The sequence below is a fragment of the Sabethes cyaneus genome, chromosome 3, assembly GCF_943734655.1.
Source record: "Sabethes cyaneus chromosome 3, idSabCyanKW18_F2, whole genome shotgun sequence".
Classification (NCBI taxonomy): Eukaryota; Metazoa; Arthropoda; class Insecta; order Diptera; family Culicidae; genus Sabethes; species Sabethes cyaneus.
The window spans coordinates 22,944,817-22,961,239 of record NC_071355.1 but is presented as its reverse complement, the minus strand read 5'-3'; the positions used below and the strand labels follow the sequence as shown (position 1 = coordinate 22,961,239).

Here is a 16,423-nt window from a genome sequence, read left to right as displayed (position 1 = left end):
CCATTTTGTGGAGACAGCTTGTTTATGAAATGTCATTCAACCATTTTTTTTAATAATTTACTAAATAATAGGAAGTGGAACTACACGATAGATCACACACTGTGGCAACAGCTGCTCTTTTATTTTTATGGTCTTTTCTTTGCGTCGACCAGCATAAGCAATGGGACGATACATTTAAACGATTTTAAAGAATAACGGTCGCTCTCGATCTTGACCATCAACGGCGCACGGCCACGGGCACGGGCAGTTTGAGCATCGATAAACCCACATTCCGATGGGCAAACATGTTCATTTGTTTATGCTACAATAAAGTAGTAGAACAACTTAAAGCAATCGCTCATTTTTCACCTTATTCTCTTTCATCTAGATTTACTTGTGGCAATATGCGCTTGCATGGTCTGCGCGCTGCCCAAGCAACGGTACCGGTCTGCCGATGACGGCGAAGATCGGAGTCTCGTTGGTCTGTCGACCAACGTCATCACGGTCAGCTTGCTGAAGGGAAGCATCGATTCCACCGCGAATCAGGTGTTTTCCCCGATTGGATTTTCTTCCATACTGGCCATGATCAGCGAAGGTGCGGAAGGACAAGCTCTGCAGGAGTATTTCGATGTCTTCAAGTTTCCCAAGGATAAAGCAGCAAGTTAGTTATCATCTTCAAGTTACATCACAAACATAAAATTAATGTTATTTTTCTTTAAATCTAGTACGGCTAGCCTTCGACAAGTCCCTACGGAGGTTGAACTCCCAAAACCCATCCAACGAACCGCAGTTCAAAAGTTGGTTCTACATCTACAAGAACAACACAGTTAAGCAGGACTTCCGGAGCAAGTTACTGAATAACTACTACGTCGATGTGCGGGACATCGAACGCAACGATTACAACTTCGACGATCCGAAAACGTCAGTCGGGCCAATCGAACCGGATCCGGTTCCGGTGGTGGACAGCAACCAGATCGTTCCGTCGAACAACAACAGCAAGGACATCATCGAATTCGAAGTCCTCAAGCTGAAAACCAATCCGCAAGCGGAGAACAACGTACGGTCGGAGGTTGCTGTTGCTACCAAGTACGACGAGGTGGACGAAGATGATAATCCAAAGTTCGATAAGAACATTGACGATAAGCTGTACGTGGAACCGACACAGATTAAAAAGGAAATTGCCCAGCAAAAGGACGAGTACACGAACGAGGTGCTAGACGAGCCCGTCGTAAAACCTGTGGAGGATCACATTGACCATTTCGTTTTGGACGCGCCGAAAAAGGTGAGCCTGTCGCTGAAAAAAATGGACGATGATGAGGAACACGAGATAATGTATGCCGTCGAGAGTCAAGCATCGAGAAGCAGGGTATGTTGAGATTTAGAAGATAACTTTTTTTTAGTGTTTGTGTCTATATAATATAATTTCTTGCAGTTTAACGTACGGCGATCGTTCTTGTCTGGAGATATTGCTTCGGCACTCAGTGGTAACTCCCTTGTAGGACGGAAAGCGGACAGCAAAGATGCGTCGGATGAGTCGAAAATGTTACTCTTCAATGGATTGTACTATCGAGGAAGTTGGGCCAATCCATTCCAGGTAAGGTTTTGCAATACTTGTGAATTTGTGACTAGTGTATTAAACTCAATTATAAAGACGCGTTCAACATCGTGTCACAGATTTTGTGCATTTGATTTTAATAACTAAAATATTGTTTTTCCATCAGTTTGTTTGTTTGACTGATGAACCAACAGCGTGGGTCTACCAGCGGAAGATTTTTATGTTTCTTAATAATAAGGCCATTTCCAATTAAAATCGCCCTCCCTTCCCTTTAAAATTGGCCTGAAAAATCGGGGGGCAAAAAAAACACAAGGGTTGTGCTCCAGACACGACCGGTTGGCGTAGAACTACGTCATGCGGGGTTTGTGATGAAAGCTTGAATATAAACATTTTTTCACTTCAACCCCCCCATATAAACTAAAACAGGGTAAAGTAGTACAAAAAGCATAGTAATAACTGTCAAAAGACAGTTTATTATTGTTATATTATAACACATGCCAACCATTAAGAATATTGCTATGCTATTATATCATATCTTTAGTAGGTGAATTATTTAGTAATATTTTACGACAATTTTTACCAAAACCAAAGCCTTTACCAAAATTAGAGTATACCAAAATAGAAATCTGCCTTCCAGTCGAGCAGTCGAGGCGAGTAATCGAGTCGAGTAATCGAGTTGGTCAAGTCGAGCAATCTCGTCGAGTAGTCGAGCAGTTGAGATGAGCAGTCAAGTCGAGCATTTGAGTGGAGTAATCCAGTCGAGTAGTTGAGTTGAGCAGTTGACACGAGCAGTTTATTCGAGAAGTTGACTCGACCAGTTCAGTCGAACAGCTGATTCGAGCAGTCGATTTGAGTAGTTGATTCGAACAGTCGAGTTGAGTCGAGCAGCCGAGTTGGCAGTTGAGTCGAGTCAAGCTGTCAATTCAAGCAGTATAAGCGAGCAGCTGTGTCAAACAGTCGATTAGGGCAGTCGAGTCAAGCAGTCCAGTCAGGCAGTTCGTGTGTGACCCAACAGCAACACCCGCACGCTTGGTGTTTGTAATAGTCGTCCGTGCCTGTGAATCAGAGTTATCGCACGGAAAATGTATGGGAAAATTTGACTTTGAAAGTTTTCGCTGATTTTCACTGTCCAGCGATAACAATCTTTTCGTGAAAATCACACAATTGCTGTATCTGTTGTGAATCGTTTGATATGCAAATGAACAAAATCCGTTCGGAATTGGAAGAGCTATTAACGGTCAAAATCTTTCATTCTTTCGTGACACCAATTCATACGAGCAATTAGAGAATTGAGGTTTGACCGATTCGCTTCTTTGTTACTCTATTGTGATCAAAAGTACATCTTCTACAGAATCCAGTTGAGCTACATACAGTTCAGTGCTGGATAATCCTTAGAAAGGATCTGTCCTGCACTTTCTGATATATCAGCAAGTACATTCATTCAACCCATGATCCTCTTCTTGGCAGTATTCAATTAAAAATTATTCGAATATTCCATGTGTTATTCGATTAGTTGAATTAATCGAACGATTTATGGATATCACTATTCACAAAAGGTAAGTGAGATTAGCTGCTCATAGCTGCTCTCCCCCGAGTTACACCCCCTTAAAGATTACATGTAAAAATTAATAAACCAGTGATAGCTGCTAAAGGGAAAAAGATAGAGCTCTACTGTCTTCGACGAGTATGTACAATTTAATGTGATTAATAATTTATTAGAATAGTTGAAGAGCATACGAAGCGTTATTAAAGAGCTGGATTGATAAAACTGTTTATAAGGGTGTCCCAAAGAGTTTGGTTCTATAACTTATTTCATGTAGGAGATAGAAATCTTCAGTTTTCAACATAGTTTCTCGAAAATAGTTTAGCTACAACTTTTCTGTAGGTAGCAATCATTTCTGACTCAAAATAGAGGAAATATTTTTTGTATCTGATTAGGGACACCCTAAAGTGCGAATATTTTTTCACCACTAGAAAGTTTTTTCTGAATTAAGAAACTTTTTTGAAGCAACTATTATGCTATGTCTTCAGGTTTCGATGCTATTACTTGTGTCTCACTATTTTTGAATCCGTCCCACTGTGCATCGTCTTGTCGAAGTCCATTGCGTGTTTCAAACGAGCTTGATAACGCGCCCGATATCGTCACAAAACTCTGTACACCAACCATTGTAGCCTTAATCAGTTTTGCCAGCTTCCCGGAAAGCAGTTTTTGTCCATAATTTTCCAGAGCTCTTCACAGTCGATAGTATCGTAGGCGGCCTTGAAATCTATGAATAGGTGGTGCGTAGGGACTTAGTATTCGCGACACTTTTGGAGAATCTGTCAGCACAAAGATTCGATCGCTGTCTTCCTTCCACTCCTCCGGTAGCTGTTCTGTTGCCTAGTCCCTGATTATCAACCGCTGCAGACAGGTAGCCAAGTTATCCGGGCCCATCTTGATAGGCTCAGCTGCGATGTCCTCTTAGCCACGTGCCTTGTTGTTCTTGAGTTTGTTTTCGATATCACAATATCCCAGTAGCACAGTGGTTACAAACCGGTTGTTGCAACCGATTTGTGACCAATTTTAGTCATAAATGCGTTGCTACAACTAAAAGTGCTAAATATGTGCTGCTTGGGTAGATTAAACAAGTGGTCGCAGTGCTAAAAATACTTTTTTTTTAATTTTTAAATTTTAAAAATACTAAACTTTTGAGCGGAAACACCAATTGTTATGAAATTTTTCAGATAAATTTGGTTTTTTTCCTTAATTGGCTGTTCGGCGAAGCTTTCGTTTGACGTCGAAACAGGAGCGTTGTACGGCCGTCATGTCAACTTTGCGAATGCATCTCTCGATTCTACCAATCAACTGTTTGCAATTCCTGGCTCTCCAGCTATTTTTGTACACCAAGCAACACAAAATCCCGAGGAAATCTTCGATTGGGCGCACTGAGACGGATTTTTCAGGTCGTGGTTTTTGGGTAAAAATGGGATCGAATGGGTATTCAGGAAGGATTGTGTTTTTTTGGCGGAATTATGTGATGATGCTCTATCCGGCCCAAACACGTATTATCCAGCTGCATGATGTTTTTGCAGAAACGGGTTCAAAATTTTCTTCAAACATTCGTCTGGTGGATCTTAATTGATAGCAAAACCAGAGGGCTTGTTGTTAAAGAAACGAGAAAGAGAACGATGTCCTTCTGCGTCCATAATTTTGGCTGGTCTTCCACAACCTTGCTTGCGAATAGTTGTTGGGCATCTTAGGATATGGTAAACAGTCGAAGCCGCAACATATTTGATTTTTAAATGTTGTACCGTATGCATTTTGCCGAGATTTCTGTGGCAGTTCGTAGAAGTGTACTTCGCGGTCCCGAAATGCTTCTTGTTTCGACGCCATTTTTAGCAAAACTGGGCAAGCATAAACAAAACAAAAAATATTAACAAAAAGAGGAGAGAGAGAGCTAACACATACATACTCTCATTTCTCTCTGAGCTCGTTTGTTGTTGAGCGTAAGGGCCGCGAAAAAATTCCAAAATTTTAGTTGCCACCCGTTAGTAGAATTACAATCAAATGAATTATCTTTTATTAAATCGCTATAGATTACACAGGTCTGCATCAAAAAAACTGCATAGGATTTTTCAACTGATTTTTATAGATTTTTGTCCACTGAATTCAGAAAAAATAATAAAAATTGTCCGTCACGTCACGTTTTCATGTAATACTTGTTGAAAAATCTTGAAAGTTGGTTTTAGACATAAAGCAGCAGAAATATCCCAGATGTAAATTACATTAAAAAATTGATTTTTACATCAGAATTGTATTTATCAATGTAAACCCTTCCATGTTTTAGAAGAAAATCATACGCGATGGAGAAACTATGGAGAGTATTATTTTAAAGCAAATTTGGTGCTCTCAAATACATCCACCTGCGCTCAGTTGACTGTACAGTGTACAGTCTTATAGAAGCAAATTTGATAAAAGTCATGTATGAAACATTTGTAGAACTGAATGCAATCTATTGTAGATTGTTTCTGAATTGAGTACTCCATTACTTTTGTATTTACGTGGTAATATTATTGCAACTTTATCCTTAGCTCAAACAAACGTTCTATTTATAAAACAAGGCTTAAAGGCCGTCTTTATGGTAAATGGAAAAAATAATGCACTACTCTATTCAACAAAATTGTAGATTACATTCAGCTCTACAAATGCTTCTTACATATCTTTTACAGATTTTGCTTCTGTGAGGCACAGCAGTTGAATTTGCCTAAGTGAGCATACCTGAGTACATTAACCCAGTGTTGAAGGGCAAAAAAAGAGTAAATATAAAAATTACAGTCCAGTAGTATTTTTCCTGAATTTATTAAGTAAAAATTTACTGAAATAACAGAAAAAGATTTTATTTAGGTTTTTTAATACGAATCTGTGATAATAAGTTTTCCATCTAATTTGTGACTTTTCCATAAGAGAAGCATAATTTGCAAAAAATTTGTACGTGATGGAGAAAAACGGAAATCAGTTTTGGATTCGGCACCCCAAAAACATATGATTCACCTAAAATATCTCATGCATCTGAAATTTTTTAATTTTTTCTGACCTGTGTTATTAATGTTCGGTACACGATTGCTCAAAATCATAACTTTCAAATTTAACGTCCAATCAAGCAACAATTCAACAAATAGCGATCTATGAAGTTTTATTGCCTTATAATTGACCCCCATAGGGGGGTTATGTAGCCGCAAGGTTACCGAGTCTGCTTTGACAAGCGAATGGTCGTGGGTTCGAATCTTAGTAGAATCAGGCCATTCGATGTCAAAGTGACTTTAGCAATGGGTTTATTCTCTGGCCCCTCATCACCCTTTCTTCATGCTGAGTTCTACATTATCCCGAAGACGCTTCTTATGGTTAGTATACTGGTATGAGCACCTAATTCGCGTTGACGACATTAAACGATCTCTTGCGCACTCATAGAAATGCCCGTATGTACATGTGGGTGAAAATCTGCCAAAATGTTTTGATCTCTTGCGCTCTTTAAGAAATTCCTATTCCGCTTCACCCCTACAGTAAACTTTTGGAGGTGGCAGCAGCTTACGTTCGTCAACGCGAATGAGGTAATGGTTTTGAACCTCAGGAGGACTCACCAGCAGTGTTGCCACATGTACAGATTTATCTGGAAAAGTACAGATTTTTCCGATTTTTTTGGTACAGATTCTGTACGGTACAGATTACAGATTTTTGTCATAAAGTACAGATGGGTACAGATTTTTTTGGGTATCAAAAACTAATTTTTTTCTTTCAGTTTTGTTACTTGAAATCAATAGAGGAGCACCTTTTGACATGAATGCAAACAAAACAAAACGTGTCTGTCTTTAAGGTTATGTACCAATATCATAAAAAAAATTAGTAATTTGCGATTTTTGTATTTTTTAAAGCAAACAAACCAGGTTTCCCTGTGTAACAAACCAACTTTGTGGTACAGATTTTGGTACAGATTTTTGAAAGCAAAAGTACAGATGAAAAAGATTTTTTTACCTTCCAGTACAGATGAATATGTGGCAACACTGCTCACCAGTGCTAACTATAACGAGGCGAAACAGGTTTGGTATAGTAGGACATGCATCGAAGCATGGGTAAAACCCTCAACACATAAGCACGCATAAAAAAAATATAAGCTTATCGTTTACTCAATGACGATAAAGCACAGAAAGGCAGTGCAGAATACAGCATACACCCGGGCAACATTACAATAGATCAATAATGTTGTGGTCAAAGTGATAAGCCCATACAAAAAAACCCCTCTAAGGTCTACATCATTTTTAGCGCTGAAAAATTCACTAAAATGACCGAAACTTGTTTTATCTTTCAATATTTTTTCACCAAATTTGGGAAATCTTTTGTATTTCCATAAGTCCTACAGAACGTGGCAATAAGTCACATGTTCAGTTTTTATTAAATTTTTGAAATGTCTGGATGTGGATTTTTTTAAACAAACCATCGGTCCTGTGGTCATACCAGTTGCTTTGCTGCTATTACGAGTCACAGTACGTGCCATCCAGATCCGGAAGGTCACTATGAATCCGGAACCGGTTCCCATAAAGGGACATTTCAAACATCAGCACTTGACAAAACAGCGATTGGCGACCATCTCATGTCTCTCAGAAGCCATATGACCGATTCCAGGCCCTGGACAAGTTCCTTCTAAATCCGTTCCGTACTTGGGTCAGAAAAAAATTGTCCGGAAGCTGGAACTTTATTACATGTAGTAAATTTAATTTGAATTAAATATGTGGTTTGCTGTTGAAAATCACCGGAAAATAATTGAAATAAAATTTACTTTGTTGAAAAACTTTTCAGGAAAATATCAATGCAATATCATGTCATAAAGCATTCAATTTATGACAAAGTTATTCCCGTTGTCTTACTGTTGACTACTCTGCCCCAAAGTATATCCGTAACAAAGCAAAGCAAAGCAAAGCCCAGGTGCTACATTCCGTTATCGAAACTTGACCTTCTGTTTTTATACGACAGACTTCGCAGCCAGCTGCTAGAATGCAGGACAATTGCAGGGCTAGTTGCTACGATCCTATTGACTCTAACAGCCTCTCCCAGTCGAGATTCGAACATACTACGACAGGCTTATTAGGCCAGCGTCATACCTCGAAGCCAACTGGGAGGCCGTAACATTTGTCTTAAATATTAGTCCAATTCAAATCTGTTTTCTTTCGCTTTAATTACCAGTCGCAATGGTTATCGAAAATCGTTACAACTGGCACTTACGATATTCTGAGGCATTTCATCCCAAATCTTCAATCGTTGCTTAAAAGTATCCATAGTCAATCCTTCGTTGTCTTAGTTTGCCTAGCATGTACCCCATGCATAGAAGTCGAGGGGATTCAGATCAAGCGAAGAGGTAGGCCACTCCTTCGAAGAAATAAAATCCGTGAAATTGTCCTCAAACCAAGCTTATGTAACTTTCGCCTGGTGAGACGGTGCAGAATCTTGTTGGAAGCAGTATAGTACATTCGTGTAGTGTTTTTTGACAAAGGGTTCTTCAAAACATTGTCGGTGTAAAATTTATTGTTGATTTTAATGGACAGGGACCGGGAACATTCTGGAACCTTTAAACAGCCAGTTGTCCCGAGGAATATCAGAAATATGAGCTGCATATATATCCGATCATTTTGTTCGTTATGGTGATCCTGTAGCAGGAACATTTGTTTTGTCCGAAAACAGAATTTTACAATCACCGTACCGCTTGAACAGCTGCCGACATCTTTCGACTCTTGCAACCCATGCACCCGTTGTTTTTTGTATGGTATGCATCGATCGATCATCTTTTCAAATATTCTTCATGGTTGATTGTGAAATTCTCAGTTCCTTGACCATCTTACGTCCAGATAGATCTGCTTTCCGTCGGATTCGCTCTCTTACTCGGTTGATGGCTTCCGGTGCTCTTACAGTGCGTTTACGGCCTGGTTTGGGGAGTATTTTCCAAGAACCGGTTACCTTGTATCGCTTGATGGTACGAATGATGAATCAGACTTATCACAAGTTTCCTTTTTGCGTCCATGATTACCACGACTGTTAAACGAATTAAAAAATTTAAAACAAAACTGTAAGCTCTCTTGATATTTGAATACATTCTAAACGATAAATAGGCTAGGCAGACACATCTTTGACACATCACATTTGTAAATAAACATGTTCCAAAAACACCGACAGTTATTACTACTCACCCTGCACAACTTTTACGCGATATTATAATGAAAGCCACTTATTGCGACTTTCAACCATTTCTCGAAAAGAATGCATCTTATCGTGGCCATTTTGCGACACAATACGTTGACTAGTGGCTTAGCATATTCTATGGAATTTCACAAAATGTAGACTTTTAAAACAGAAATGCCTCTTATACCGTAAAATTCGTTTTTGACACCATTTTGAGATCTACGCTGGCAGTTTACTGTCAAGAAAAAAGCATAAAACCATTTACCATAATCTGCTCCAAATCAGAGCTTCCACCTTTGTTTTGACTATAAATAATAGAATGCAGCGGTTATTCTAATCAACGTTTTAATAACTGATCAAACTTGTTGTTTTGATGCCGTCCAATTTTCGGTGTTATCGAACGTGTTCTGTCCTGTTTGCTTTCTTATTTTTCAGCTACAAGCGTTATGTTATGAAAATTGATTCACAGTTGCCAGTCCGTGATATGCATGTGTCGTCTGTGTGTGAGAAGTTAAGAAAACTTGAGGAAACTAACTTCAAAGAAAGCTTCATTTTACTCTTGAAAGAATATAGTCATTACTGCCCTAAAAACCCTGAGGATTCTTATTTCATAGTAAAACAGACTTCTTTACCGAATTTCAAGTATTCCGGGGATTTCAACTTTTGAATTCTCATACAAGAAACCGGTTTCCTTAATCAAGGTATCCTGCACGAATCTTCTGCAAAATTGATCCACACGATTCCTATGCGAGGAACATCAAAGGCTTTGTGTGATTTTTTTTGTTCATCCAAGTACACTGCAAAAGAGCCTGAAAACCCAATCTTGTCGTTTGAATGCTGTCTAATTCTGTTCCGTCCCGTCAGAATGTGTTCTGTCCTTACGATTTACGCTTGGTGGTTTACCACACACAACGAAGCGGCGGAAACGAAATATGCAGGCATGCGCTGGCGAAGGAGCATCTCTACAAATGTACTTAAGCGCCTGGGTCGCTAGGACCTTAATATGAAAATGAAAGAAGTACATACCTACGTGAGTTAGTGATTCCTCTAACTGGAGCACAATAATTGAAAAGGTAAAAAGAAACCTTAGATTAGAAGCTAAGAATGTTTATTAATTTTTTTATTACCATAATATGCAATACTCTTCATCAAATATACCCTATGGATTACAGCGAATCCCGTTAACGTTCGGCGAGTGCGCCACAAACTCTTTACCGTCGAGCACCAGCTTCAGTATGGCGAGCAGATCCACCAGATCCGAGCACAGAATCGGATTGTTCTGGATGCCAAAGTTCTGCAGACTTTTGTTGCGCTTCAGGTGACCCGCATTGACGTGGGTAATCTGATTGCCGTGCAGCAGCAGCGTCCGCAGGTACTTCAGCGGAGCAAACACCAGATAGTTGACGTCGCTGATCTGATTGTAGGAAAGGTCGATCTCGTCGATCAAATCGTACTTGCGAATCGAAAACGTTCCGAACTCGATGTATAGGATTCGGTTGTGGCGCAGGTTGATGTAGTTGACCGAAGACATCTCGGCAAAGACCCCGATCGGAATGTTCATGATGTCATTGTTGGACAAATCCAACGACGTCAGCAGGTCCAGCTTAGCGAAAACATCCAACGGTACGCCTTCGAAGGTGAAGTTCATGTGGGACATGGTTAGCGTGTGCAACGTTGGAAGGTGTTGTAAAAAGTTAAAGTTTTTCAGTTGACGGTTATTCGATAGGATCAGCGTTCCCAGTTGTGATTTGTTGTAGAAGGCCGAAGGCCCAATTCCGATCAGTTTATTATCCGATAGATCCACGAGGTCTACCACCATGAAGGAGTTGTTTTCGATTATTGAAATATTATTGTTGGCTAGATTGATGGATAATTGCTGGCGCTCATCGCTTTCCTCGTTTACTGGTAAACGATTGATGACGAATGCTCCGGATGAGATTTTTGAGATATAATTTTTGCTTAAGTTTAAGCTTTCCAAGGATTCAAGTTTGTTGAATATTCCGACCGGTACCGAAACTATTTTATTATCACTTAAATTGAGCGTCACCAACTTTTGCATGCCGGAAAAAATTTCCGGGTCCACAAAATCCAAATCCAGCTTCATCTGTGCCATTTGAAGATCCGTCAGAGAGGTCAATTTTTTCAGCACACTCAAATCTTTCAGCGAAGGGTTTCCACTCAGCACCAGCATTTCCACTTCCTCTGGCCATTCGAAAGCTCGCGATGAAAAGTCCCGTAAACGGTTCTCAGCAACGTTTACTTGTCGAACTGTGGAAAAGGTCTTTTCTGCAATCCTCACGAGGTTAATCCCTTTGGCTGTTACTGCTTTGATGAATGGCATCTTAGGCAGGGTATAGATATGACAGTCGTAAAATTCGATCCCATCGAAAAATTCGGCTCCGTGAACGTCCTTGAAGCGGTCCTCCTCGGAAGCGTAGATGTTCTTCAGATAGCAAATACGATTTATCGTTTCACAGTTGAGCTTGATCAGCGATGCGGATGGAACGCCCTGAACGGTGAAAGCGGCTGCCACCGCCAGCAGGACAAAACTCGTCCGCACGAACGACATTTTAACTCTCGACTAACGACAGTAGATTGATAGAAATTCTATGAAAGCAACTGCTAGAATGTTGATATGTTGGCTTATCAGCAGCGTCGCTTGCGCTGTGTACTGATATGGAAATTCAAAGAGAGTTCTAAGCTAAATAACTCATTTTTTATAAATCATTTTTTTCCAGGTCAACTCGGAACCGGGCATTTTCTTGCTGAACGGCGAACAGAAACCCGTTGTGATGATGCATACGGCCGGCAACTTCGGTGTTGGATTAAGCCAGGAGCTGGATGCCAAATTCGTTGAATTGCCCTACAATGTAATCCTGTAGAATTTTATGTTTCAAATTTCACTGACAATCTTTTCTTTTAGAACACTCGATACTCCTTGCTCGTGATGGTTCCCAACAAGGCGGACGGCATCAAGGATCTGATCAGAAACTTCAACTGTCACAGTCTGAGCAGTGCTCAGAAGGCCCTCAACCAGCAGTCAGTTCGAATCAGTTTACCGAAATTCCACATCGATAGCACAAGTCGAGCGGAGAAGGCTCTCGCTAAGGTTTGCTTCACCATTAATCTATAGTTAATAAGATAATAACTAGGCCATTTTTCACCCTTTCAGTTGGGCCTAATCACGATGTTCACATCCAAGGCCGATCTCAGTGGAATTACGGACGAGCAGAAGATTCACGTCGACGAACTGGTGCAGCACGTATCCATTCGAGTTGACGAAGGTGCCAGCAGTGAGTTGTCCCTGTCAGCGGGCGATGCCGTCGAATCAAAGACTTCCGACGATCAGGACGAACTGGAGCAGTTCGTAGTCGATCGGCCATTTGCTTTCTTTGTGCGTGATACCGTCGACGATGTGGTGATCGTTGCTGGCAAAATTACCGACATCCCGGACGCGACGGAGTAGAATCACGCACTCTGACACTGTCTCTTCACTCTTCTAGGCTAGTGAATAAATTATATTAACGTTTTAGTTAAGTAGTCCTTCTCTCGTTTCTAAAGCGCACTTGAAATTGCATTCATCCGCATTTTCAGGCACAGCCAGTAGGTAGCAGAGCACAATCACAAAACCGAAAACCATCATCGTCACACATCGATCTTCTAACAATAGCTCTTCTTATGACTAACGAATACTCATAGGAACACTACTTCGCACTTTTTACAATGCAGGAAAAAAAACTTGCGTCCAAATGTGCTTGTCGCAATCAAACAACTCCAAAATAGTAACAAACAATAACCAACTAAACGAAATTGGCTCATAATCAACACTACACTTTCGAAAAAAACACACAAATTTTCCCAACTTGTGCCAAATGTTTCATAAGTTCGGGCATAATTTGCTCAACCGATAGCCAATTTTAAGTGTGAGTGCCAAAACCAAAACAAAAACAAAACATCCTTGCTGTGAATTGAAGGACCTTTTAGTTAAACTGCTACCAACAACAACAACAATAACCACCTAAGTTGATCCATCTGAATTCCCGACCCAATTCACAGCACATTAATCTTTTCGAAATAAGGTTTATTTATTTCGAAATTGTATTAACCGCAGTTTGGTGCTCACAGCCATGGGTGAGTAGCAGCAACCGGTTACTATTGTTAACGCCAAGCCAATATGAAGGGAGGGGGGACGCACTTTGCACTTGATCGATGAATGCAGTTTCGATTTCTAACTTCGAAAACAAACAAAAAATAAAAAATTAAATAAACTAAACAAAATCTGCTACAATATTTCGCCGAATGAACAAATAGGATTTAGTTAGTGTATGTAAAATCGTAATTTATTTTTAAAGCGGTACGAATAAAAAAGTATTCTTAAGAACAAATGGTAATTTTAGTTTAAAAAAACCACTTTACCTAACAGCTTTTTTATATTGCTTTTGGTTAGAAAGCATTCCAATAGGTTAAAATTGGTATTCTGAGTTTTGATCGGAACAACCATGAACGTCAGGGTCGCCTTATACGTCTAAATCTTGAAGACAAGGTAATCGAAGGTTAGTAATAGCACCCAACTTCTCATTTCAATTGCCCCAAATTATAGATTTTGCTTCTGAAAAAATCTTTTATAGGGTAAACGCACCATTAGTGGTGGTAGTACCAGTAGTGGCGGAAACTTGAATTATTCCATTATTTTTGCAGATATTGGTACAAGTTTGATAAGTATCGAACTACCAGCAACAGCATTATTTGATAAGTATCAAACTTGTACCAAAATCTGCAAAAATAATGTAATAATTCAAGTTTCCACCACTACTGGTACTACCACCACTAATGGTGCGTTTACCCTATTATTTTCTTCTTGTTCCTTTGCTTTATATTATCGAAATTGGACTACATATTGTGATTTATACAAAATTAATCCACACTTCAATATCTGGTGTATTTAGGGCACTTTATACTATCAACTTTTGACGTAGGACTACGTCTTACGACAAAGTTTGGGATAGGGGTCTCAAGCCACCATAAAAATAATTCATGCCTCCAAAATCCCCCACATGCCAAATTTGGTTCCATTTACTTGATTAGTTCTCGAGTTATGAGGAAATTTGAATTTCAATTGTACAGGAGCTCCTCCTAAATAGGAGAGGGGTCCTAATTCACTATCGGAAAAATTCCTGCCACTAAACACCCCTACATGCCAAATTTGGTTCCAATTGCTCGATTAGTTCTTGAGATATGAGGATATTTGTATTTCATTTATATAGGAGCCCCCCCTCTTGAAGGGGTGAGGGGTCATAATTTACCACAGGAAAAATTCCTGCCTCTAAAGACCTCCACATGCCAAATTTGCTTCCATTTGTTTGATTAGTTCTCGAGTTATGAGCAAATTTGAATTTCATTTGTATGGGAGCCCCCCCCTCCTAAAGTGGGGAGGCGTTTTAATTCACCATAGAAAAAATTCTTGCATCCAAAAACCCCCTTATGCCTAATTTTGTTCCAGTTGCTTGATTACTGCTCAAGTTATGCAGAAATTTGTGTTTCATTTATATGGGAGCCCTCCTAGGGTGACCATATCGATTCAATTAAATTTTTTTTAAATAAAATCAGGACATTTTTCACCCAAACATGCGGATGAAGATTTAGATTTAACAAATTGCCAACCTAACCTCTTTATCTCTCTATCTTTAGATTACAGAAGCAGGTATCAAGAACTTGTCTCCATTGTACTCGACCTAGGCTACTCGTCGCTAATTTGTTGAGCATCTCGACACTCGCAAGTCAGCTTCGACCTGGCTGTGCTATCAGGTACGTAGGGTCTCTAATCCAAATATTGGTGGTACATCCCTATGACAAGGCTGGAGCACCGTAGCTTCCCAACTTTCATCAGGGGTACGATGCTCTGTTTGTAGATCAGCGTAGATTGCCTTCGCCGTCCCAAGGTTTTTAGTAATGATGCCATGGTCCTCTGCTAGGAGGTGGTTACTTTTGTTGAAGATCGTTCCTCTTGTTTTGACGCCCACTCACACCTTCATAGCGATGTTAAATAGAATACGGGACCGTCAATCGACCGTTTCGATAGAACTCGAGAGTGCTACCGGAACACTCGCTTCAGGGTAGCTATGATCAGTCGTGTTATTTAGTTTGTCTGGATAACCATTCATGTGCACTAACTGTCACAACTCTTCGCGCTCAACTGTATCGTATGCTGCCTTGAAATCCACGCAAATATGATTCGTGGGCATATTGTACTCCCGACATACCGGAACCCAAGTAACAATTTAGGTTTCATTACTCTCTTATGACGGCATTCAAGACCAAAATTGGTCATGAAATCCACCATAAAAGTACAACAAAACTTACACTGCTGCTTGGGAAGGAATTGTTTGAGTGTAGAATAGTTATTCTAGTTATTCACGATCTCTGTCCTCCTCCTGAAGCTTTTTTTCCTAAGGATCATGGTCAACTCACTCCGAGCTCGTTGATACTTTGCCAAATTCTTCCCTAATTTTTCTAAGCTCTCTACTCTTCATCGCTTGTACGATCACATCACTTATCAAGGTGAATCCTGATCCTAGCTAAGCTAAGCTAAGATATTTTTCCTCTCCAACGAATGCTGGCGTTTCTCGCTAAACCAACCATTCCGTGCACTTGAGGTTTCTTCTCCTAGCACCGCGGTTGAGGCTTCATCGACGGTTAATCGTATTCCATTCCATCCATCTTGGAGTGTTGATTCACCTAGCTCCAAAGAGAAAGGTAGAGCCATGTTTAGTGGACGCACGCATCTTGCGGATTGTTTAATTGTTTATTCGAGGAGGACCGTCGGTAGTTTTGAGCGAACATGTACTGTAGCTAGGTCCGCACCCCGTAAGAAACGTATGTTGATATTTTAGAAGCACCGGCGATGACTATTTGATAGATTTGGTTCAATATTCGTTGGTCAGGTGATCTGCAGGTGGCCTTGTGAAAGAAAAACAAGTAATTCTGATCAGCAGGTCTTCGGAAGGTCCAAAGTAAGCGGTTGTCTGGTGTGCAGGTCATGAACCCGATAACCGGCCTCGATACATCGTTTCCCTACCATCGGCGTAGCAAGGAAATTTCGCTGGGAGAGGCTTGAGGGGTGCCTTAAAAAAATTTTTCACTTTGTACCAAAAATTTATATAAACGCCATCGTCGTCATTGTCGTC

The 16,423-nt window shown here is 40.1% G+C and overlaps 1 protein-coding gene across 1 annotated transcript; it reads left to right on the top strand.

Moving 5' to 3' along the window:
• Positions 1–546: 546 nt before the first annotated feature.
• LOC128741873 (serpin B4) lies at positions 547–12,736 on the top strand. Its single transcript, XM_053837975.1, has 7 exons — positions 547–640; positions 705–1,345; positions 1,412–1,573; positions 2,963–2,965; positions 11,978–12,109; positions 12,163–12,348; positions 12,412–12,736. The coding sequence occupies exons 1-7, from the start codon at positions 562–564 to the stop codon at positions 12,703–12,705; spliced, it is 1,497 nt and encodes a 498-aa protein (XP_053693950.1). The 5' UTR covers positions 547–561; the 3' UTR covers positions 12,706–12,736.
• Positions 12,737–16,423: the final 3,687 nt, after the last annotated feature.